The sequence below is a fragment of the Lathamus discolor genome, chromosome 3 (genome assembly GCF_037157495.1).
Source record: "Lathamus discolor isolate bLatDis1 chromosome 3, bLatDis1.hap1, whole genome shotgun sequence".
In the NCBI taxonomy this organism is placed as follows: Eukaryota; Metazoa; Chordata; class Aves; order Psittaciformes; family Psittacidae; genus Lathamus; species Lathamus discolor.
The window spans coordinates 41,417,707-41,440,877 of NC_088886.1; the positions used below are offsets into that span (position 1 = coordinate 41,417,707).

Sequence of the window (23,171 nt, forward strand, 5' to 3'; positions counted from 1 at the left end):
TCCACATGTAGCTTTCCACATGGTCTTGTCTGAGATGATCTGGGAACTTAATCCACCCATTTTGCTGTATTTCATAGTCACATCAAAGCTTGAGGTCTGGCAGGGACATCTTTGATCAGAAATCCAGCAAACTACTTCCTTCACCAGTGGAGCACGCTCCTTTAGGCTAGCAAAATTCCTACTTTCTCTGGAGTTTCAAGGCATTTTCTGTGCTTCTTGAAGCTCTAATATTTTTGTCTAATTTCCAATGTGATCTTACTTACATTCTGATAATGTTCACTTGTATTTTTGGCTAACACTGTTCTTTAAATGATAATTCTTCCCTGTTTCTGAGGTTTAACATGGTTGTTCTAGAGAGTTAATGCCAACTCCTTTTGGGGTTTTGTTTTGATAAATTAAAAACAAATCAGTCTCAGAAGATGGATGAGTGGCAGGAGTCTGAGGCTGAGTAATCTAGCATCTCACTGCTTCAGGGAAAGGAAAGAGCATTTACCTTCTGCTAGTAGTGAGCTATTAAGTTGGCTAAGTCATCTCATGAAACTCTCTCCTAAATATGTGAATAGTTAGGGCTTTTTGAGTAACTATTGCAATTTTCCACAACTGTTAGCATTCACCTTTGGCATCCACCTAAGTGGAAGGTATGGAACTGTTCGGAGGTAGGTTGGCTGTAATAACAGAAGTCTTTAATGTTCTTGCTTTCTTCTTTGGGATTATTTCTTTTGCCTTGTGCTTCTCTGCTAATCATTGGTATTTTTCGAGAAAATATACTCGTATTCCTTCTACTTCACAATTTCTAATACTTCAAAAGCATAATTTCTCTCGTATAGTAGAACTTAATCTCATATGGTCTCACCAGTGAAGGGTGAATTGAGTAGGGTGTGGATCAAGATTTGTTCAATTTTATTTTTTAAGTACAAAAATAAATCAGGGTTACTGATTTACTTCAAAGACCTCTGACATCTCATCAGCTACTGTCTGTAAGAAACTGCATCTTTAGGGCCAGTATGTGTGGTTGAGTGCAGGTTTGTGCTGCTGTATTGGGGTTTGGAGACAGGGGTGACGATGTGTTTGGAAACAGAGGTGTGCTGTAGGGCAGGCTGTGACTGGATAGAGTGCGATGGGCTATAGAAGTGTAAACCTGCAAGTTGTTCCTTTTAAGTTAGTAAGGGAATGTAGCTTATCTCTCCAGTAATCTTAGCGTTGGCAGAACAAACGTGCTACAGGGAAGAACAGGAAGAGGAGAACGAAGAAATCCTTCCTCTTTCAGCACCAGTCACTTTTTGACCGCTTTAACACACCTGATCCATTGAACCACTTCTTTGCTGGCAAAACTCCACAATATTGCTGTACAGTGAGTCTACAGAAGACAGACTAGACTGATGTATATATAGCTCACTTCGAAAAGAGAGAAATCCCATTCTGATTTCATCCCTCCTTTTGTGCTGTCTCTGGTGTGCTTTGAGTCCTGAATGAATTAGTGTCAGTAATCCAGTACAAATCTAGCCCATCAAAGGATGAGAAAACAGGAGGCACTTTTCTGCTGATTTGAGTGCTGAAACCAAAAGGGAATGGGTATAGTGCTTTCCACAGAGTTTGGGAGACCAGGAAGAATAAGATACTCCTGTTAGGAGTTTAGCTGTCCTTTTTGACCATGCTTAGGGATTGTTTTTTGCTAGGTAGACAAAAAATTCTTACTGCAAGACAAGCACACAGACGTGGGTGAGGAGGAAATAAGCAGGTTAAGCCTTACAGGAGCTGATAAATGATGGATCATTTTAGACAGTTTGTAGTTTATTGTGTAGATTTTATGATGCTGTAATATTGCAAAACTTTTCTGTGAAGAGCATGGATCTTTGTGGTAGCCTAAAATCGTGCTTGCATGTAGCTGATAAAAGGGTTAGTTATTATACACTGTTTATCAAGTACTGCCTTGGTGTACTGTTCACATAATTATAGACAATTGGGTTACTTGCAGTGATCCACTGGATTATAGTGTAGAATTGGATTACGAAGATGATGACTATTTCTGACTGAAGTACATAGATCTTAGAACTGTGTTTCAAAAAACAAAGAAAAAAGCAATAAGGAAATGTCTTCTACACTAAATATATTTTAATAATAGAATAGCTTTTTTCAAGTTTGAAACTGCGATGTCTTTAAGTTTTTTACTGATGTGACGTGCTTTCTCTCTAAACTAGTAACAACCATGTATATGCTCCAGAGTCTAGTAATAGTGTGGGAAAGTCAATGTGGTTATGTTGGGATGCATTTTAGGGACTCAGTGAACTCTGCTGGAAAAAAGGTTCTAGGACTTCAGCTTTCAGCTTTGGTTTTAACTAGCAATAAAATGCGTGGACTACCTGAAGTGCTTCAGAATTGGCAGAGACCACAAAGATGAACCTGAGGTGAAGTTTATGTTAAGTATGTTTGGAATTTGAGCCCTGTCAGCTCTGGAATTTGGAGATGCAGGATGGGCAGTTAACTGCAGTCCAGAGAACAAGTTAATATTATGTATCCTTCCAATTTCATTAATACCCTCTTAGTAGGGATCTGAAAGTGTGGATATAGCACAGTCTGACTAGAACCCATCCCTGGTAGTTAAGTAATAGGTTCTGTTTTGTCTGTTTACATTTTGAAATTGAATACACATTACAAAGACTAAGACTGCATAATGCTTTGTGGTTCTGTTTGAAGACTTGGGAGAGCTCAGTCCGTCTAGTGGCAAACCCACATTTTATGTTTCATCATAAAGTTAGCAGTAATGAATTGCTATTTTGATACCTCAGTATAAAAGCTGAAACTCTTTAACTGGCAGAAAGTGCTTTTGGCAGATGTACTAAATTGGAAATATGAAAAGAGCTTTTGAGGCTGATAGTTTTTAAAAGCAGAAGAATGCGACAGATCCAGTCGGTAGTGAGAGTTTCTGCTATTAGTGAACAATCTAGTGTTAAAGAGTTCGTAACAAAAAACTCATAAAGGCAAAAGTTCTTAGGAAAAAGCTTTGGGGATATGTTACTGTGTGCAAATAGGCAAAAGACAATTAGGTAGCTTTATAGCTAGGTAGGTGAGACTAAAAAGTCTGAAATATTTTTGAACAGGATGAGTCTTTAAACTGAAAATACTAATTATACGTCTGAGCAATAAAAAAGAACTATTTCTGACCTAGGTTTTCTGGTAATGTTTTCACATTTCTGTGGTGGACTGATCTTTTTCTATCCTTTTTTTTTCTTCAGAAATACCGATACCAGGATGAAGATACACCTCCACAGGAGCACAGCTCGCCACACATTACCAATGAGGTGACGGGTCCAGAGCTGGTTCACGTATCAGAGAAGAATCTGTCACAGATTGAGAATGTCCATGGGTTTGTTTCCCATTCTCATATTTCACCAGTAAAGGTAGGCATTTTTAAAGTTTAAGGGTGAACTCTTTTCATTCACTCTCCAGGAATATAATTTTATAGGGAAAAACATGCATGAGATACACACCTGCTTCTCTTGCGGAACTGCTCTTCTGTAAAAGTCACTGTGTAGACAATTAAAGCGTTGACTTAGTTGTACATGTCCTGACTAAACATGACTGATAGTAAAATGCCTAGATGATGATGTAGATAACTTAAGGTCTGGGATGTAGTTTTGAGGGACACTACGGTTACTGCTGTAAGTTGTGTTTTGGGTTTTCTGTCAGGATCCTGTAGAGTCAATTCTCAGTTTTCTTCTTGTAAACATTTTAATTGACGACCTGAGTGGAAAATGTAATAAGCCAAGGATAATACATATCTCTGGAGATTTTCAGCATACAGCACCATTATACTTAAGACAGCTCTAGTAACTTCAAGACAGATTTAAAAAGAACAAACTGCATGTGAGATTTTGGAGAGGCTTGTAGGAGGCAATTTTATTTACTGGCTTAGTAGTGAGATGGAGCTTAATCACTTTCTGAATAGCGTAATATTTTAGTGTGCCAGACTAAATGCTGTTTTCTATAACACCTCTGAGTCTTTATGGCTTGTTTTCAAGAAAAAGTGTGGAAATGGTTTGATACTGGTGAGCATTTGGGCTTTAGAATGATGAGATGGGTTTACACTGTATTAAACTTACAGCTTGGTGTTTTTATTCTTAGGAATTGTTGGGGTGTGGTAGAATCCTTTGTGACTGAAATTGGCAGTGTACTATAACAAGTGCCACTATAATTTAAGAAAAATGTTGTTTTGAACGTAGTTACATTCCAGATGTATTTATTTTTTTTTATTGTGAAGAGAAACCTGCTGAATGTATCAGCTCTGTAATTCACTTGTAAGGATTCTATAAAGGAGCCAATGGTAGCAGACAAGTGTGTTTAGCAGTTGTGATCCAGCTTTTCTAAGAATTTAAAAATTGCTATTGAACAGTTATTTATTTTTACTTTTAACTCCATAATGAACTCTTTGTGTTTCTACAGTCTTCAGGAGCTAAAATAGCTGAATTGTTTAAGCCCTAAGGAAAAATCCTTTTGAAGTGAGCTGTATTAACCTCTGAAGAGCCTTCTAAGAATGAGAATTCTTAGAATTCTAAGAATTCTACACAGAATTCTTAGAATTCTTCCAAGAGTAAGGCAAACCTGTGATTTTGAGAACGGCTGGGATCTCAATCTTCTGTTGCCTATTAAAGTAGACGCACAGTTACACACTTTTGTGTGTCTAGTTTCCTGAATTTATTGATATTCAGAAAGTAGTATAACACATTTTGTGTGCAGCCATTAGAAATAAAAAAAAACCCCTCTGCCTCTGGGGGCTTAAGGTCAGCTCTGTTTATTCACAAGCTCTTCCTAATTCATAGCACAGTTAGTCTTGCATTTCAGAAAGAATAAAGGGATCAAAAGGGCAAAGAGGCAAACTCTCTGTAATAACTGATCACATATAACACATTTCACAGTCTAGAAACTCATAGAAATAAAAAATAAAACTCTAGAATGGGCTTCTGAGACTGAAAATCAGTTTATTGGAACTGACGAGGTATGTCTTCATTGTACTTGTACAAAAAAATTGTACATGTTTAAAGGGCTGCAATTACCTTGATTTCTTTTTGGCAGACTGGATCTCAGGGAAACCAAACTACTCAGAATAGTTCCTGTGTTTGACCTCAGATTATTTTTGCAAATAGACAACTACAGAAGTACAAAAGTAAGGATTTGATATTGGCAGTATTAATATTCCATGGAAGATGACTTAATTTCTTACTGTCTGCGGTGGGAATGATCTGTACCTTACAGAGATCCTACCAGGGGTCTCCAAAACAAGTGAGGCTTGTGTTTAGAGTGTTACATGGAACCCTGAATTACCTGTTCTAGTTGAGCTTTCTCTAACTGTTGTAACTTTCTGTAAAGACACTGATGTAAAACCCAGAACAGTTTTACAGAAATCAGTATGGGTGGCTGTACTCTGCCTAACTCTGCTCAGGTGTGATCTAAGCGGATTTTTTGTTTATTTTCTTGGGGTATGTTGAATATACAGCTCTGCTGCACCATTCTAGAATAAAGAAGCCACCTCTCATTTAAACTGTTGTGGAAATAATGTTAAGCAGTGTGTAAATAAAATTACAAGGTATGGTGAGGTCTTTTCAAAATACTGTGTATCTAAGGTCTCTGAGGAGGATTGCTATTATCTTTCTGAAATGTGTAAGTGCTGGGAAACACCACTGGATAGGAAAGAATGTGTGTATGAGAAATACCACCGTGCAACTGATACTACCGTTTATACCATGCATCTGATTATTTTCAGGTGACTCCTCTTTTTATTATTTTTATTTTATTAATTTCTAAGCAACCTGGTAGAACTAAAACTTCCCAGAGCTTTGTTCATCTGAAAACTGGGGTGGGTGCTCCAGGTTGCAGTTGTTCACCAGCTTTTTGTGGAACTTTGATACAAAGTTGGCTGCTGGCTTACTTCTCAGGTCAACTTCTTTTTATAAATCACTTATAATCAGAGTCTGAGATCATAAGGTATTTGGAGTGAGGGGGTGCATCCATAGTTTCATAGGCCCTGGGAATCTTCTTTTTAGAGTAAAATGCCTTTCTGCTCACAAAATTTCTTTTTGGTTAGCAAATGGTTTGAAGTTACTGAAATAAAGGCTGTTAAGACTTGAGTATGTCAGAAAAAAACCCAAGGTTGCTGTTGTATCATTAGCTTCGCTGGTCCTCTTTTGGCTTGATGATCTGCAAGATTTTCATAGTTTTGACATAGCTTGTGCTGAAGATGAGTTCAGTAACAACAGTTCTGTAATTAATTTGTGTAATTCATTTGGTAGGTTGGCTTGGTGTGCTCTGTAGGGATCAGGTCTTGGCTAATATACAAGATCTTGATTAGCTTTATTCAATAGTATATTTGCTCAGGGAAACCACATGTTGATAGAGGATGTTACGTTTATTACACCTATGAGATAATGAGAAGATTTTTCCAAAAACTATTGATGTTAAATGCATTTGAAATTTGAATTTGGAGAACAAATTGTAGACTGTGGTTTTATGATTGTATGCTGCTTTTTAAGAAATGCTGCAGAGGGCAGTAGAATCAGCTTTTGAGGAATACCTTCTTTTATAGCAAGCCCTCCACAGTCTAGAACAATAATACAGCACGTGAATAGAATGTACTGAAGAAGGGAAATGGTTCAAGTAATTCACATTTTGTTCTTGAGAGGTTTTCAAATTTTCTAGGGCTTAAAGCACCTTTTAGGACTTGCTTGGACAGGGGGATCATTATCAAAGAACAGCTTTCACTGACCAGAAAGACAAATGGGTATCCCAGATTTTTAGAGGATGAGCATGTGACTAATATTTATCAGATATCCCACTGTGAGTACTGTAGTAACTCAAGATGGTTTACCTTCTTGACAGAGGTGGGGGCTACCTCAGATTCAGGTTAAGATACTGGATGCTTGCAATTGCCATGAAATAATGGGTACTATCTGTACTGTTTTAAAGGTTAAACATGAGGCAGGGCTTGCAGCTTTTATTTTGTTAAGGGTCGGACTTTGTCAGTTCATACATCTTGAGCACTGAAGAAGTAGACTTGACCCAGGAGGTTGTGTCCTCTGTTCCCCATTTAATACTGTGTCAAGTGGAACTGTATTTCTGTAACAGTGAAAATGGGTCATTTCAAATCCTTCACAAGTACTGTCCCAATCAAAATGTTTGGAAGAATTCTTCAGGTTTTTTTTGTTGTTGTTTCTTGTTTGTTTGGGTATTTTTTTGGGGGTGTGTGTGTGTGTGTGTTTTTTTTGGTTGGTTTTTGGTTGGTTTTTTTAATACTGTTGTTTCAGTTTGAGGTTTCCAAATTCCAGAAAAATTCTCATGTGATTCTGTGGATTTTTGATGTAATTGAAGCTGTACATTGCTGCCAAGATTGACCACTAGATGGTGATACTACAACAGGATTTATTTCAATTATAAAACTGAATTTAGTTTTCTCTCACACCTTCAGATTGACATTTTTTACTTTAACATTTGTTTTTGTTAAATAGCTTCAAGGAAGTGAAATCTGACATAGGTGTGATGCACTGCCAAACAAGTTTTTAAATTGTGGAGTGGCAGTTTTCTATCAAGGAAAAAAACCTTTGAGTAATAGATTATTACAAGGCTTTAAAACAGTGGGTCATGATGTAATAGTAAGAATTACTACTCTTAAGATCTATTTAAGATAGATTTAAAAAAAAAAACACCCTATCTTAAATCTCAATATTTGTTTAAAAAAACCTGTGCATGAAAGGGGAAATATTTTATTTATAGCTCTACATTTATGATGTAATGTGGCAATTCAGTATTTAAGTGTAAGCCCTGTTTGGGTTGTTATTTATGTTATTATTAAGTTTGTGTATTCTGCTGGTATCTGGGGTGTTAGTGCAGCAGCTTCAAAAAAAACCATGCAATTATGTGTAAACTACTAAATATATCTTGTACTGGGAAGGTACACCATGAGTAGTGTGATAAATATTCATCTTGATCCTGGGCTGTAATATATTCATGATATTACAGTATTCACTGCAGTTCCATTATATCCCCAATTCCCATTCCTCAATTTGTACAAGGTTGTTTTTAGAGAATCTTCCAACTATTTGCTAAATTTATAAATGGTACTATGCTATGGCTGCCTGCAGAACAGGAGACTAGACTTTCTGATTCAGGAAGGTCTCTTCAGCTCTTCTTTAACCAAGTATTTTTTGCGGATCTCTCCCCGGAGATTTTCACCGTAACACCAAAGGGTGTGAGAAAAATGCTTGCACGTGGTTTGTTCCTTACACACATAGCACACATTGACAGCTGACATAAATGTTTTAGTTGGAACACTACTAGCTTTCTTAGTCTAGTATGGTATCTAAAATTGCTTATTCATGCTGTGCAGTAAAATTTTAATTACTGACTAATGTAGCACAGCCATAAAGAACTTAAGGTATTCTACTGGTTGAATATCTGACATTGTGAGAATAGCTTTGTGCAGTTACCGGTGAAGCAGCAGGACAATCCAGAAATTGTGAGAAATAGGTTTGGGGTGGGGAAGTGTGTTAATCTTGAACTTGTGGTTATGTAATTATGGACTCTTGTACGTATTTCAAGCAACATAGTTGGCTACTTTACTGTTCTTGTGTGCTCACAGAAATAATGATCTCTGTACAAGTGATGCTGGGAAAAGACAATAATGAGCAGATCGGGCAGTGCAGTGATTGACCATTTTCATTACCGGCTGCCTGTTTGAGCTCATGCAAAGACCTGTCATTCCAGCTGAGTGCTATGATACTCCGCTAAAGTGCTTGAGCTTCAGATATTGCAGTAAAAATCCCTACTTCCTGTACCAAAGATCTTTGTAAGAATTGTTTTAGGCATGTGGATTAATGCTGCTTACCCAATTCAAGCACAGTGGTGGAGTGTCTTGTGGTTATGTAACAGTGAATAAAACTATGACTTCATAATATTATGACATTAAATACAAAACAGTTACTGATTTTCTGCATTTGAACAATGAAGTATTTCAGACTAAGGTGAAGTACTGTTCCCAATTGAAAAAAGATGAAAGATTTCACCTCAAATTTTAACAAGTATCTTTTTGCCCAAGTGAAGCATCTGGTACTCGTGTGCAAAGCTAATCTCATAATGTGTTGAATACCTTCGAACCAGTAGCTTTGCCTTGTGTCAGTGCCCCTCTGCTTTATCTGTGTATACCTAGCCATGTATTAAACTTACTTGGGCTCAGTTTGCATTACAGAGAAAGTAGTCCTTTATTAGAATAAAAGCAGTAAACAGTTCTTTGGCTGTATCAGTGTCTGAACTGTTGGAGCTTGGGATGGTGTAGTGGGAAGGGAAGGATTACTCTGTGCATACACTGTTAACTACCGAGACAGGCAGTAGTTTAGCTGGGCGTTTCATTTGAGCTAGTGCTGTGATTATGTCCTTGCTGGGTGTAAGAAGTATGCTCTTCAGCCTTACTTTTCCTCTCGCTTAGAAGTCATGGCCCCTGTTTTTGTGCCAGATACCCCTACTTAGTGTAATGTACACACCGTTTCAAAAAGGTTTCTAATAGTATGTATCAGCAGTACCCAAGCCATCTACATGACATGTAATCCTAGCACAGCAGTGTGGTTTACTACATGCACTGTAGTTTTACTCTACAGAAAAGTGGCTTGTGCCCACTTAGTGTGTGTCTGCTTTTTTCACATGTTTAGACATCTTTGGAAAATTATTTCCAGGACCTGATGGTATTTAAGCTTAGTGGCTTTAGATCAACTCTAGTATGAAACGGCTTATCTGTTAGTGCTGCAGTGCTGTGTAACAATCTACTTAAAATGACTGTGGTATCACAGGAATGAAATATGGTAAGGTGGTACTTGTTCTTAAAATAGCATCCAGAATGGAGAGGAGAAATGAGAACCTGCTCTCATTTCTCTACTGTCAAAACATGGTGAAGCTGTTTTGAAGAGCAGAATCGGTGATTATGTGGAGAAATTACAGATGAGAAAGCAGTGAAAGCAATGTAAAGGGAAGTTCTGCTGCACAAATCACTTGGAGCATGTACATAAAGGTCGTCTTCTTGATGTAGGTTTAGAGGGTTTTTTAGGTCCACACAATAGAATTCTTCAAAAAAGCTTACAGAGAAAGCTAAGCTGTCACAGAGTAAGAAAAAATAAAATATCTTGGTAATTAATTGTAAAAAAAAACCCCAAAACAATAGCGACAACAACAAAATCGCCAAATCAACAAACCAACAACAAAAGGAAAGGATAAGAAAGAAGATGAGTAATCATGATGGATTGAGGTTACCAGAAGGATCTCGGAAGAACCTGTATTCTCATCACATTATCTCAATGGAATGAGAACTCAAGGTTAAAACAGATTAATGGAATAATTATGTCAGTACTCAAGTTACAGTCAAAAAGCCAAATGCAATACAAGAAATATCTGCAGAAGCAAATGGGAATGAAACTGCATTATTTTATCACTCTAGAAACTGCACTGTTCCTTATCTTGGTGAAGGCAGCCAGTCTATCTAGAAATGGTTCATAGAAGAGGAATAAGTAGTCAGGGGCAGAGGGCAGCTAGTGTGCCATGAAGGACGAATCTGTTTCAGTCCTCAGTTTGTGTAAAAACTAAGAAGATAGGGATATAACTATTGTCAGTAAAGCTGAGCCACTAAAATTATGAAAATGACTAGGGAATTGTTACTTCAGAAAGATATAATTCTATTTAGAAATATAAATTAGCAAGTGGCAGTTGTCTTACAGCCCCTAAACACAGTGGTCTACTGTCAGTATCTGACCTTAGAATAATCTTTTAGCTGCTGATAGTGTTTCGGTTTGTGGCTATACCAGTAAAGGTATTGCAGCATCCACTGCTTGTCTATTCTGCCCTTTTTCTTCAACTGGAAGTAACCACTTTTATTTAATTCTTTCCCATTAATCTGTATGGGAAACAACTGCTTATATAAATGTGGATATACGCACATGCTGCTTTTAATACAGGACAACTTCTTTTACCTGTGAACCTGAACCTTGTACTGATAAACCTGGTAGGTTCCATTCTCTTTATCATCTGGTGTGTCTTCCTTTCAATTCCACCCATATCCTCAAGTGCTTGCTCAAAAGTCTTTCAGAGCTTGTGGAGCTTCTGTTAAAATAGACTTCTCTGTACATTAGGAGAGTTTTTCTGCTGTCAGAAAAAAATGGTTATTGTTACAATTTGAGCTATGCACATTCCAGGTTAGCCATCAGCTCAAGTAATTGTAACTTCCTGTTTGCTCTAGTGTGTTTTCTTGCCTGTATGATTTCCTGAATCCTGCTCTTGCCTGAGCAGGAAGGTGAGATCACCCTGAAGATGAAGATGGTGTTTTCATTTAGAAATTAAAGATAAGTTGACATGTAATTTTCAAGATTAGTTATGGCTGTGAGAAAGTTGCTATCTGTTACCTTTTTTCTAAATTGAGACCTTTCTAAAGCTTTTTGATATCTTGAGCAGGAAGACAGTACTTCTGGAATTAGGAACAAATCTCGAATACAGGAAATTATAGAGAGACTTGAATGTCCCTTCACAAATGCTCATTTTTAGACTATCATATTACTTTGGTGGTCACTCTTCAGAGGAGGTTCTCTACAATCATTAATTGAAATGCCCAGCCCAAGTTCTTGATAGGATGCTACTTACAAACTTCCTGTAATTGAAGAATATACAAATATGTGCAAAAGTGTCAGTTTGTGTCTTATAGTAAGAAGCAGTTGATCAAATCTGCCCTTTCTCTCTATGGATCTGCTCCACAAATATTTGCCAACAGAAACAAGAAAGAAGAGCTGTAACAGATGGACCATGGATTAATCCGAACATTAGAACAACCTAAGATACAGTAATCACCATCAAGTCATTTTAGTAACTGGTTATACCCTTTTTGCCTCAGATTTCCCCTGAGCTCTCAGTGCTGTTGGGCTTTCTGATGACTAAAGAAAGCCTAAAGGAACAGAAACTTGCATTAAACACAGGATGGTTTTTATCAGTCTGGCGTGCCAGAAAGATGAGCAGGATATTCATGAACAGGGTACAGAAGGCTAGGCAGTTCAATCTGCACAGATTGGTAGGTTGTGTGAGGTGTAGTATGAATAATAATGTAGTAATCTTTGTTATTCAATATTTATACCAAAATGTGTCATTATAGAATAATCGTGCTGGGGTGTTTACTTATACTTTCAGCAGTAAAAGATTTAGTTTTTCCTATGTAAATCACACTTGATCAAGGACTATCCTTTCAGTCCCACTTCTCAACTAAAAGCTAAGATGAGCTTTCTAATGTATCTTAGCAGAAAGGGTTAACTGTTTCTTTTTCCACAGTATCCGTTTTGAGTAGTGTACTTCTGGGATTTGGCTTAGAATATTGTGTATGCTTCTTAATGAGACTTAAATCTGTTTTGCCAGTAAAATTTCATTACACATAGAATTCTGAAAAGTGTAAAAAGTAAACATTAATTTGTGTCTGTATTTTCAGTAGTGTGTTTTTGTTTCCCTGCCTGGAGAGTTAAAAGTTGCATAATCTGTATTTGGGTATTTGAATAGAGTTCCGCACGTTCCTTTTGTCTCTGTTTTTTCCAATAAAAACCTAAGTGATACTGAAAGTAAAGTAAGTCCCTACCATTGTTTTATGTGGTTCTTGAATTTTCCTTCTTAAGCGTATCACTTGATTCCTTTAGGGTCTGTGCTTATTTTAGACAGCATTCTGTTTAGCAGTATGGCAGTAAAACTGGGATAATATACTTTTCAAATGCTTCAGGGATGTTGTTGGTTTTGTTTAAAAAGGGTAATTGAGATAACTGCTGTTCGCATATACAGCTTCTTTGTTAGTGGGTTTTTTTTGTGGGTTTTTTTTTTGGGAGGGAGGAGTATTGCTTGTTTAAATTTTATCACCATCAGTTCAATATCCAGAATATGGAAAAAGGGATGACAGAAGCTCTCACCTCTCTTTAGGACTTCCTGCGATTCCCTGGTGAGCTTCCTTCTTCTACCCTCTGGCTCTGGAGCCAGTCATTCACAGATGAAATTTCAGCTACCACTTTTGTGCTGATGATTCCTAGATTGTCTCCTTTCTCTGGCTACTTATTTTTCTGTTCAAATAGTGCTTCCTCTGATTTCTATTTGTAGGTGCTTGACCCTCTGTTGAAATGCTCTTTGACTGAAACAAGCCCTTGTTTTTACTCCCACCCATACTTTTTTCAACTGTACAAGTGACTAGTCTTCTAGTCTGGACTCCTCTGTGTTATCCTGATGTTGTACCATCTCTAGAATTATGCCTTGCTTTTATCTTCCGGTTGCTTTGTAACTTATAAAAATCAGTATGTGTCTCATTACCACAGTACAGGCTCCTTCTACAAATAACTGCAACTTTTATCTTCTTAGGCATCAGCGAATCTTGCTCAGTATCGTTACCATCCATATGGAGTGTAGGTGACACAGATTGCTGTCTTATATCACCAGTGAGGTTGCATAACCTTCTCCTGAAATACTTTTCTGGATTTCTGTCTCCATTGAAATTAAATCATCATAGCTTTGCTTTTAGGATTTTTTTTTTCTCTCTCTTGCCATATGAGCCTTTCCTAAAGTGCTGGTTTCTGGAGTCTCTTTTTCAGTGTTGCCACAGTTAATCGTTGGCTGGGTAGGAATCCACCTCGAAAGAAACTGCATTAAACCACAGCAAACCTGTCTCATCTTAGGCAGACTGATAAAACAGCAAGAAAAATAGGCACTTGGTGCATTGCTTGTCCATGTATTGTGGTGTTCCCTTTCAGAATTTTAAACAATACTCTACCATGTGACTCAGTTTGGAGCCTGTAGGGACAGCTAAATATAGATATATAAATGATTTCTTAAAAACACTTTTTAACATTTTTTTGAAAGATATGCTAATACTCTTGTGCTTTCTGATCTTTTAAAAATGCCCATCAATGTCAATATTTAAGGCAATATGAAGAAAAATGTGAAAAATGTTTTCACCTTAACTCTTTATAAAAGGATTCAGAATTCGAAGCATGTAACTTGCAGTGTGTTTCAAACATCTTTAGTCATAGCCGGGGATTAAGAAATATCTCCAGTAAGAAGCTCATAGGCATTTTTCAGACTAGGTGTTTTCTGTGGGTCTGGAAAAGGTAGGGCTTGCGTAGGGCTGCAGTCTTCCCTGTGAAAAGAATTCACGTTATAAAAAGCTTGTCCATTTAAAAGGATCATTGAATCTATTATGTCTCAGGCTTTGCTCTACCTCCATTATCTATCTTATGAACAGAGCTTTGAAGACACTGAACAAGTCAGACCAGGTTTCATATGATTTACACTGATAAGCCATTGTAATTTTTATGGATATTAATAAAGTGCCTGAAAGATGTACTCAGAATATTTGTATATGATATGTTATTGAGCTGTACTAGTGACTAGAAGTAAATGGTGCATTGATCTTATTACCACAGCTTTAAATTAGTGTACTTATTATTTCTGTTTGTAATGTAAGCTGTCAGGAAAAATTTGTCACAGGGAATAGGATAGCTGTCAGTAAGAATTTGTTAAGTAAAAGAGTATATTGCACTAAAAAAAAGTATATGGGGGGATTTGGTAATCCCCACTAACATGTACAACATGAGTCAGTGGGTTTGTAGAATCATGTGGTAAGTTGAGGCATTGTAAGGAATTTCTCTTCCTTTGTCAGATGGAGAGGTTTCTTCTCTTTGGAAATATTTGCCCTGGTGTTATGATTATGACTGTTAGAGCATTTTATACAGAAACATACCACAAACAGTTCTGATAACTTGACACTGGATTTCAGAAGGCAAGCTTGTACTGAAAGCTTTGCCATTTAGCTGATTTCCTGAGTAATCTCATTGATGAGAGCTGGAGGAGGTGTGTTGTTTTACTTTTTTTAATAGTTGACTATAAAAATGTAACTGGTGAGTTCTGTAGGGTGACTTGAATTGCATCTAATCTTTTAGATACTTACTGTGTGAATTCTTTTTTTACTGTGAAGCAAGCAGAGAAAATGCACCCTGTAATGCTAATGCTCTTGTGATTTGCATTGGAAAGTAATTGTTACTGAAAATTCATTAGTGCATAATAAGAATTTTTTTTTTTTTTTTTTTTACCAATTCTCCTGAGAAATAATGTTGGATCACAAACATATTCATTTATTGCTTTCATATTATGCTTACAGTAGGCAGAATTTTAGAAACGGCTGTTATGATCATAACACATTAGTCATAGAATAGGAACAAGTGTGTTGGACTAAGTGTTTAACCTTAATATCCTTTATCTTAATGATAAAAAAAAAGGGTGAAACATATTGCAATAACCCCATTAGACATCCACTGATACGCAACACAAAATTACTATTTTCTTTATTTCCTTCCCCTGTAGTTGTTTTATGCAATAAAGAAGGGGGAAAAATATGAAAGAACTGGTTTCTTCAGTATTTTTTTCTGAACATGGTGTTAAGGTCTTGCTGCTCTGTGGAACGTTTTCAGAAAGGCAGAATCAGGGAAGAAGTGCAGTTCCGCTGCATGCTCCCTGTTTTGTTCGGTTCAGGTTTATAATTTATGCAAGCAAGGAAGTGAAAAGATGCTATTGGATCTTACTACAGGCAGTGATTGAAACTTGGTTATTTTTGATCTATGCTTTCTCCACCCAGTAGCTCTTATCATCCACCACCATCCTCATAGCTGTGAATTGGTAACATTGTACTGTACCTGCTACCCAGATTCTCTTGAAATATCTGTTGTCAGCTGGGAAGAGAAAACAAGCTTTCAGTCCTGTGGGTTCTGAAAGAGGAAAAACAAGCAAAACGTTTGCTTGCCTTTATATTTTATTTTATTTTTTTTCAATTGCTCGAGATTGTGTTAGTCATTGTAATCACAGGTAGAGAAGGGATGTAGGGGGTGGAAAGGCTTGGAAGAAAAATAGCATCAGCTATCAAGAATTTTGTTTTCCTGGTTTGTAAACGATGCTGCTGTAATTCTATCTGCATTTTTTTTTCCCCTGCTCATTCACCACTCAGCAGCTGGTAGGGAAGTAAGACTGCCTGGCAACCACCTGCAGAGCTGCAGAGATGAATTACATTTTCGGAAATAACACACTCCTCTATTCTCGGGCCAATCGAGGCAACACTAGCTCAAGCCACAGTTCTGTAGGCCCAAAGCACAAGCAGTGGGCAAAGAAAGGCTCAACAGATGAGTTACGGAATGAGCCTTCCCGTTGGCAGCAGATAGTTGCATTTTTCACTCGGAGACATGGTTTCATTGACTGCATTTCTGTTGCTGCCAGCTCCACCCAGGTAATATGCCACTTGTTGAAATTACTGTGTCTGCATGTTTTCTGGTTACTTGCTAGTTAGAAATAGCAATTATTTAAATATGCATGCTGTCATTTAATCTCTTGATTTATGAATGCTGTTTTCTGTCTGCTTTCATTTTCCTATTTCACAGAGCTCTGTACAATTTTTAACGCTAAAGCATGAAAATGGAAACACTAGATAAGGTCTGATTTTTATTTAAGTTATTTTACCAAGTGATGAGCCTCCAATGAGTTTAAATATGAGATATATTAATGAAATAGTTAAATACTGAAAAATGCAGTTTGCATTCTACTGCTTAGCTCTGGAGGGGAGTAATGTACTTAAGAAATAGCAATTCCATAGCTGCAGTAAGATGTCAAGTCAAATAAAGGCTACATATTTCCCGATTAAGGAATTTCATTTAAAGGATTAAATAATTGAAAGTCTTAATTATACACAGCACAAGAAATTCTAGTCTAGATCAGTTTTCTGGGTTTTTTTGGGCTGCTAATAAACCTTAAGTAAGACGAGAGAATGCCTTCCTTACAGAATATACATTTAGTAATGCAGAAAACATGACATTTTTGAGCTTAACTGTCAGTCTGCTCTAAGTGATATTTTTATTAATTATCATTGAAAGTCGTGTAAAAAAGAGGCAAGCCAAATTTTACGTGTGTGGATTTGGGGTGAGTTCTTAAGGTTGATACTGAGAGAAGTTTAAACTTACTGACACTAGCAAATTAGTATCTCTTTTGATAATATGACAAAGAAGGATCTATGGAACAATGCTGAGATGTCAGCATTGTTGGAAAATGTGAGATTAAATTTGTTTTGCTTACTGTCAAGCTAAATTCAGCTTTAGTCAAGATATCCTGTAACCTGAAGTACTACAAAACTTGTAGAAAACCCCCAAAAAAAGAAAGATTTGTTGCCCTCAGGCACAGCAATACTGTTAAGATAATTTGTATTTGTTGGTAATTGTTTCAAAGGTGATAAACTGGAATTTCTTCTGAAGTCTGGTTATTGTTACCTGTTTTCTGCTTGTGAATTTAAACAATGAATAGGAAACCTTAGAGGGGGATTTTCAGTTTTTTGTTGCAAACATACCTGAAGCATGAAGGTCTAAGAGGAATCTGGTAGTTTCTGTAATGGGTCATTATGCAACTCTTAAGTGAATCATCAGGTAAACATAATAGTTTTTAAGAACTGGTTGGTTTTTTTGGTTTGTGGTTTGGGTTTTGTTTTTTGGGGGGGGGAGGGAGGATGGGGGTGTGGGGTTTAAAGCCAAAATATACAGTATTAGCCTTTTGAATTAATATTATGGTTGCTCTTATTTAATGCATGAACAAGTAATGTTAGAATGCATGAAACTTGCAGTTGGTCTGGCTAGTCAGGACTATAAACTTGCTAATAAATAAAATACTGAATCGCCTCTGCTTTGAGTGTGGGCTGAACCAGATAAAGATCCTGAGATCTCTTCAAACGACAGCTGTGATTCTGTGAATATCCCAGTGTTTGTTCTATTTTTCTGCTGTGAAAAAGATAGCTTACCTCTGTGAAAGCCTGCCAGTTTTTTTCAGAAGTCTGACAATTCTTCTGTTAAGAAGAACTGCTTATATATGTTCATGGCCAGAAGGAAGGAAGGAAAAATATCTTAAAATGTTTTGAAGTGGTTGTGAAAAAAAAAAGCAAAACACCTTAATGAGCATATTGAGAAGTGATGCACTGAAAACATAAGAGCTTGTTGCAGCCTCTTCCTCTGGAAAGATGCTGTGCTGTACTGTACTCATACCTTATCCACCCGTTGCAGCTGTTCTAGCCTCAGGGAGGAAAAAAGACATTTGGAGATTTCTCATTGTGATGCAATTTTATTTTTCAGTTGTCTTCAGTTTTTTGTTCTGTGATGTATTATTCTGAAAATTCTTGGTGACTTTTATTCATTTAAGATACTTGAATGTAATCATGTTTGCAGAGTCCAAATAAATAATTAGATGTGATATACTTGTCTAACCTTGTCTGTTGAACTTCTGCTTGTGGTGCTGGCCTTTATACTCTTACTGTTGTGACATCATGATTTTTAACATACACAAAATCAGACTGATGGTTTTAAAGTACTGGTGTCTAGCTTTCCTTGTGCATCTGCTGCATAGCACCCATGTTTAGCTGTCCCTTCATTTGCTTGGCTTTCTTGGGTGGGATAGGGTAAGATGGCGTGAAATGGTGATACTTGCTTAGTACCTTCCATTACTAGTGAAAGGGAAACTACTACTGGAGATTGGGCTGCATGCCCCTGTCCTCCTCTGGGGCTTGCAAAAAGCCACCTTCTCCCCAGCAAGGCAGTAAGAGGACTTCTGCTAAAGAAGGGACTTCGGATTTTGGAGCAGGGTATTCTTTGAGTAGAAGCAAAGAAATTGGTGGTGATGGATACAGTAGCACTGCTTTTTGCTGTAGTTATTGCTATGCATGTGCCCAAAAGAATGTATGTTTGTACAAATTGTGGCATGGAGGACTAGTCAGGAGCAAAAGGCTACTGTAAAAAGCTACAGCACCCTGAAGACTGGCAATCCATTTTCAAGCATTAGGGGTGCCTTACTTGCTTTTAAATGGTATTAGAAGATTCAAATTCCCCATCTCTCATAGGAAAAAGGAGCAGTGGAAACAGATGGTGTGAACAGATACAAATGAAGACAGTATAGGGTCATCTGACTCTCTGCTTGTACCCTAGCCACAGTCTCCAGGGTGCTTTGCATACAGCCTTTAGCGGTTGTAGTGATTTGTAGACCTTGCATTACTGTACTAACAAGGAGCTCAGTGGTCGGACATTACAGTCTTATCTGTAGAGCAGCAGTACTTCCTACTGGCTTAATACCTGTTCCATTTACAGTGGTGAGTGCCTGCCCTGCTGACCACGCCAGTCTCCTTTATGAGTCCAAGGAAGCTAATTAACATGTTTGGGCATTTGAGGCCTTTGTTGAGTCTTCCAGCTGCATTCCCTGTGATGAGGAGTTACTCAATTAGAAGAATTAGGGAATTTGATTAGGAGCTGGTCTTCCAGGTTTTGTCAGTAATTTTTTTCAATTTCTTTAATAAAAAGCCAAATCTGTGGCATAAAATGGAGGATAAAGATTAAAGTAAACACAGAACAAATTTATGCTGTCACAAGAGTGAATAACTATACTCACAGATTAGTAAATACATGGTTATGCAAATGAAAAATACTAGGTGATTTGGAGTGCTCCCGTAATGCATATTACGTCAACAGTACCTGTATCTAGGACATGTCTTTCTCCAAAGTCTTTCCAGAGCTCTGAGGAGTACCTATTCCTGACAGTGAATACAGCTGTCGTGTCTCAGAATGCATCTTAACTGTCAGTAATGTTTGGCCCATGTTGTGCTACAAATGCAGAAACTGATTTGTCTGAAATTCACATGGCATTAACCTGCAATGCTGTTAGGCTATTCTTAGCATATGACATAGTATAATATGCTTCTGGCCTTTGATACTGAAAAATTGCTTAGCTTGTTGAATATGCTGTGCTAATTCTTTTAAGGTAATTCAGAAAAAAGAGGGGGGTGGTGAACAGAACCTCCCCCCCCCCCCCCCAATTCCACTTACCCATTTCAAAAAACTTAACTTTACATTTCGGAGCTCATCAGCTGCTTCTGGGGGTTGTTTGAACCCAGTCATTTCTTGTCTTTGTCTTCATTTTAAGATCTTGATAAAACTTTTACAGTGTGTCATTATTCATAGAATATTCCTTTCAAATTCACTGAAATGTTATAAGCATAATTATAACATGTATGAAATGGTGTGTGTAATCAGGCAACAGAGTTGTTGTAGGGTGCATTTAAAAATTAATGATTAAAAAAACCCCAGGTCTCTACCCTAATCCCTTTTAAATGGCACTTCCTACAGTTCTGGGGTTGAAAAAAAATGATTCCTTACAGCAATATTTACCATATCTCCTATAATTTTGGTATATTTAAGTATTTATATCTTCTTTTAGACATTCAGATCATAACATCACGTTAAAAGTATGTGAGATTAGAGAAGATAAAGTGGTTCTGATGTATGTGGAGGTTTAATCAGAAGTTGAAAGGTAAAAAAAGGGGGGGGAGGGTTGAGGGCCTTAATATTAAGATATGGAATTAAATCTGGAACTTGCAGCAGGAAGATGCTGCAACTAAAAGTTCAGAGAATTTGATAGCAGTCTTAACGACTAAATATCTTGAGCATGTCAGGATGTGTCACAGTGGTGATATGTTTTATGAACAATATTAAACTATAGTGTGGGTGTGTGACTGTTTTAGCATTCCCTCAAGTTTACTAGTGAAACTGGGACTTCATTATGCCAACCATTGCATAACGTGCAGTTCTTTTTTTCACAGGACTGGTTTTATTGAATACAATTTTTATTTATTTTTATTATTATATTATTTTTATTATTGAAGTTTATTTTATTTTTAAAGCAGTGATAGAGTAAAGAAGAAAGGAGTTACAGGAATAACTGTAGTGGAAATGTATGTGAATACACAGAGCTGTTGCCATTAAGATTTTTAATGCAGACTTTTCAGTGAGTTTTAATTTAAAGTACATATTGCCTGGAAGTTGTTGCTGCTGATATTGTGATGAACATGTGAGAAACCAACTTTAACTATTATTTGTGTTGGATGATTTTAACTATAAGAAAGCACTCTTGAAACCTAAACATGAGTTTTACTGTGATGTTTATTTCTTATTCTTGCTTTTTAGCTATGTTATAGTGCACATTTGTAACAGTATTAATTTGTCTTGCAAATTTTCTTCTGCCATTAGAGGACATTATAGCAGAGATAAAAATGGTATGAATTATTCTGTAAGAGGAATGTGTTAATACATGTGTTCTAATCAATAGACTAAAACCCAGAAAATTCTTGACAGTTTAAACTCAAGTATTAAGGGACTTTTTCTGAAACCCTTGGTTGATTTTGCAAACACTTTCGAACTGTACAGCGGAGATAGAAACTTCTTAATAATGTGGAGTTTGCTTGACATTTCAAAAAGAGATGCAGTTTTAAAAACATGTTAGAATGAACACCAACTAAGAATGTAGATCATGAATTATGTAATGTCATGTAGATTGTGTTAGCATCATGCTGGTTCCCTCTGCAGCCAATTCTTTGTCCTCTTATGGAGTCAACCAGTAGGCCCATGGATTAATGGGGGTGTGCTGCTTCGTGCCCAGACCCATGTAGGTGACTGTAATATTGGCATGTGCAGTGTGTTCCTTCAGTTCATATCTTGCAACATGGCAGTGATTATAAGAACTGAACCAGTGCTTTGGCTACCTGCAGGCACTGCTTTACTGCCAGAGGGTTTTAGGTTCCACTTTCTCTCACCTGTTCTCTCACAGCTGTTGCTCCATCTCTCTCTCAGAGTTGATAACAGAATTTTTTTGTATCTTTGTTCGATTATATCTCAAGAAAATTACTTTTTTTCTAGAATGAGCCAGAAATCTGGTAAGCAGAGAAAGGGACACAGAATGTTTTGCTTATGGAGTGCTACTGTAGAGGCTTTCTGTCAACACTGTGCCCAAGGCTGGACCTTTAGGCAAGGCAGGCACTAGATCTCCTCTTAATCCATTATCTTCGACTAATAACTCAGGTGGATTTAACAGGGTCTTACTGCATGAAGGTGAGTGCATGACAGCTTGTGAAAGAGGTAGAACTCTTCAATTTCATTAGTTTATTTTATATTGTGATAGTTGACCTCTCAGTTGAGGCTTGTATTGATTGACAAAGCGTTTTGAAAGTCAAATACAGGCCAGTCTGCCTTTCACCAGCTGTCAGCTTACTGAACAGCTCTAGCATAGTTGTTGTAGTATAGCATTTCTGTTTTGCTGCCAAAGCTGCTGTATATGTTTCAGTTAATACAATTACTAAGTAAATGACTGTCTGACAGAACCACTGGGTCTAAAGTGAATACCATCTTCTTCCTGTTCTTCTATTTTGGTCTACAATGTCAAGAGCACTCTCAATTATGATCAGGGATGTGCAGGATCTTTCTTTTAGTTTGAAGAAGCTAATGCAACAGAAATGTCTTAGATGATTTTTGGAAAACATGAGTGTCTTTTAGAACGATCTGCATGTTTGAGAGCTGACATGGTATTATGTGTTGTGCAACCTAAGAGACTTTTAGTTTATACCCAGCTCAGAGTTGTGGTAAACTTTGTGTCTAGAGTCTTTCTGGGCTTTATAGTAACTCAAGGAGAGGAACGGTAGTCTTGTTAGACAAGACAAATTGAAATCTGTATGTGCCCATGAGCTGTGCATTTTCATTTGAGAAGAATTTGATTCTTTTTTGTAGAACCTCTGCTCGGGCCAGTGCTTTTTCCTGTACTCCAAAACAGAGGAGGTACTTGAATTTGTCTTTATGAATAGCAATTATTCACTAAAATTTTCAGTGCAACAGGAGCCTCTTGAGTGCCATTGGTTTGGTGTGGTTTTTTTCATTTTCTTCTGCCCCTGAAAAGCATTTTCTATAATTCAGTTTTCTGTATGAATGTTTGAATCATTTTATCTTTGTCAGAATTTGATTTATTTATTTTTTCTAGTTCTCAGAAGTGTTCCTACACTGTGTAGACTACTTGGTGTTTAGTAAAATCCTAGTCCCAGATATTAATTCATATTTCTCTATTCCTTCCTGATCCTCATCTGAGTTTCATAGTGTGATTTTTATTGTCAAATAATAACCAGTGATTCCTGTTTCGTATATATGATTCTGCTGTCTCTTGAGACCAGTTTTCTTTTTTCTACTGGTACATTTTGAGACCAGCGTAGCACTGTGTACTGTTGTGTGCCCCTTGACACTGCGTCAGCTTTCCAG

General features: G+C 37.1%; 1 protein-coding gene across 6 annotated transcripts in view; it reads left to right on the forward strand.

Moving 5' to 3' along the window:
* DLG1 (discs large MAGUK scaffold protein 1) overlaps nucleotides 1–23,171 on the forward strand; it is a 165,362-nt gene that overhangs the window by 57,480 nt on the left and 84,711 nt on the right. For all 6 annotated transcript variants that reach the window (XM_065674882.1, XM_065674877.1, XM_065674878.1 and 3 more), the window contains exon 4: nucleotides 3,234–3,398. In XM_065674882.1, the coding sequence (XP_065530954.1) occupies nucleotides 3,234–3,398 (165 nt within the window). The remainder of the gene's footprint in view (nucleotides 1–3,233; nucleotides 3,399–23,171) is intronic.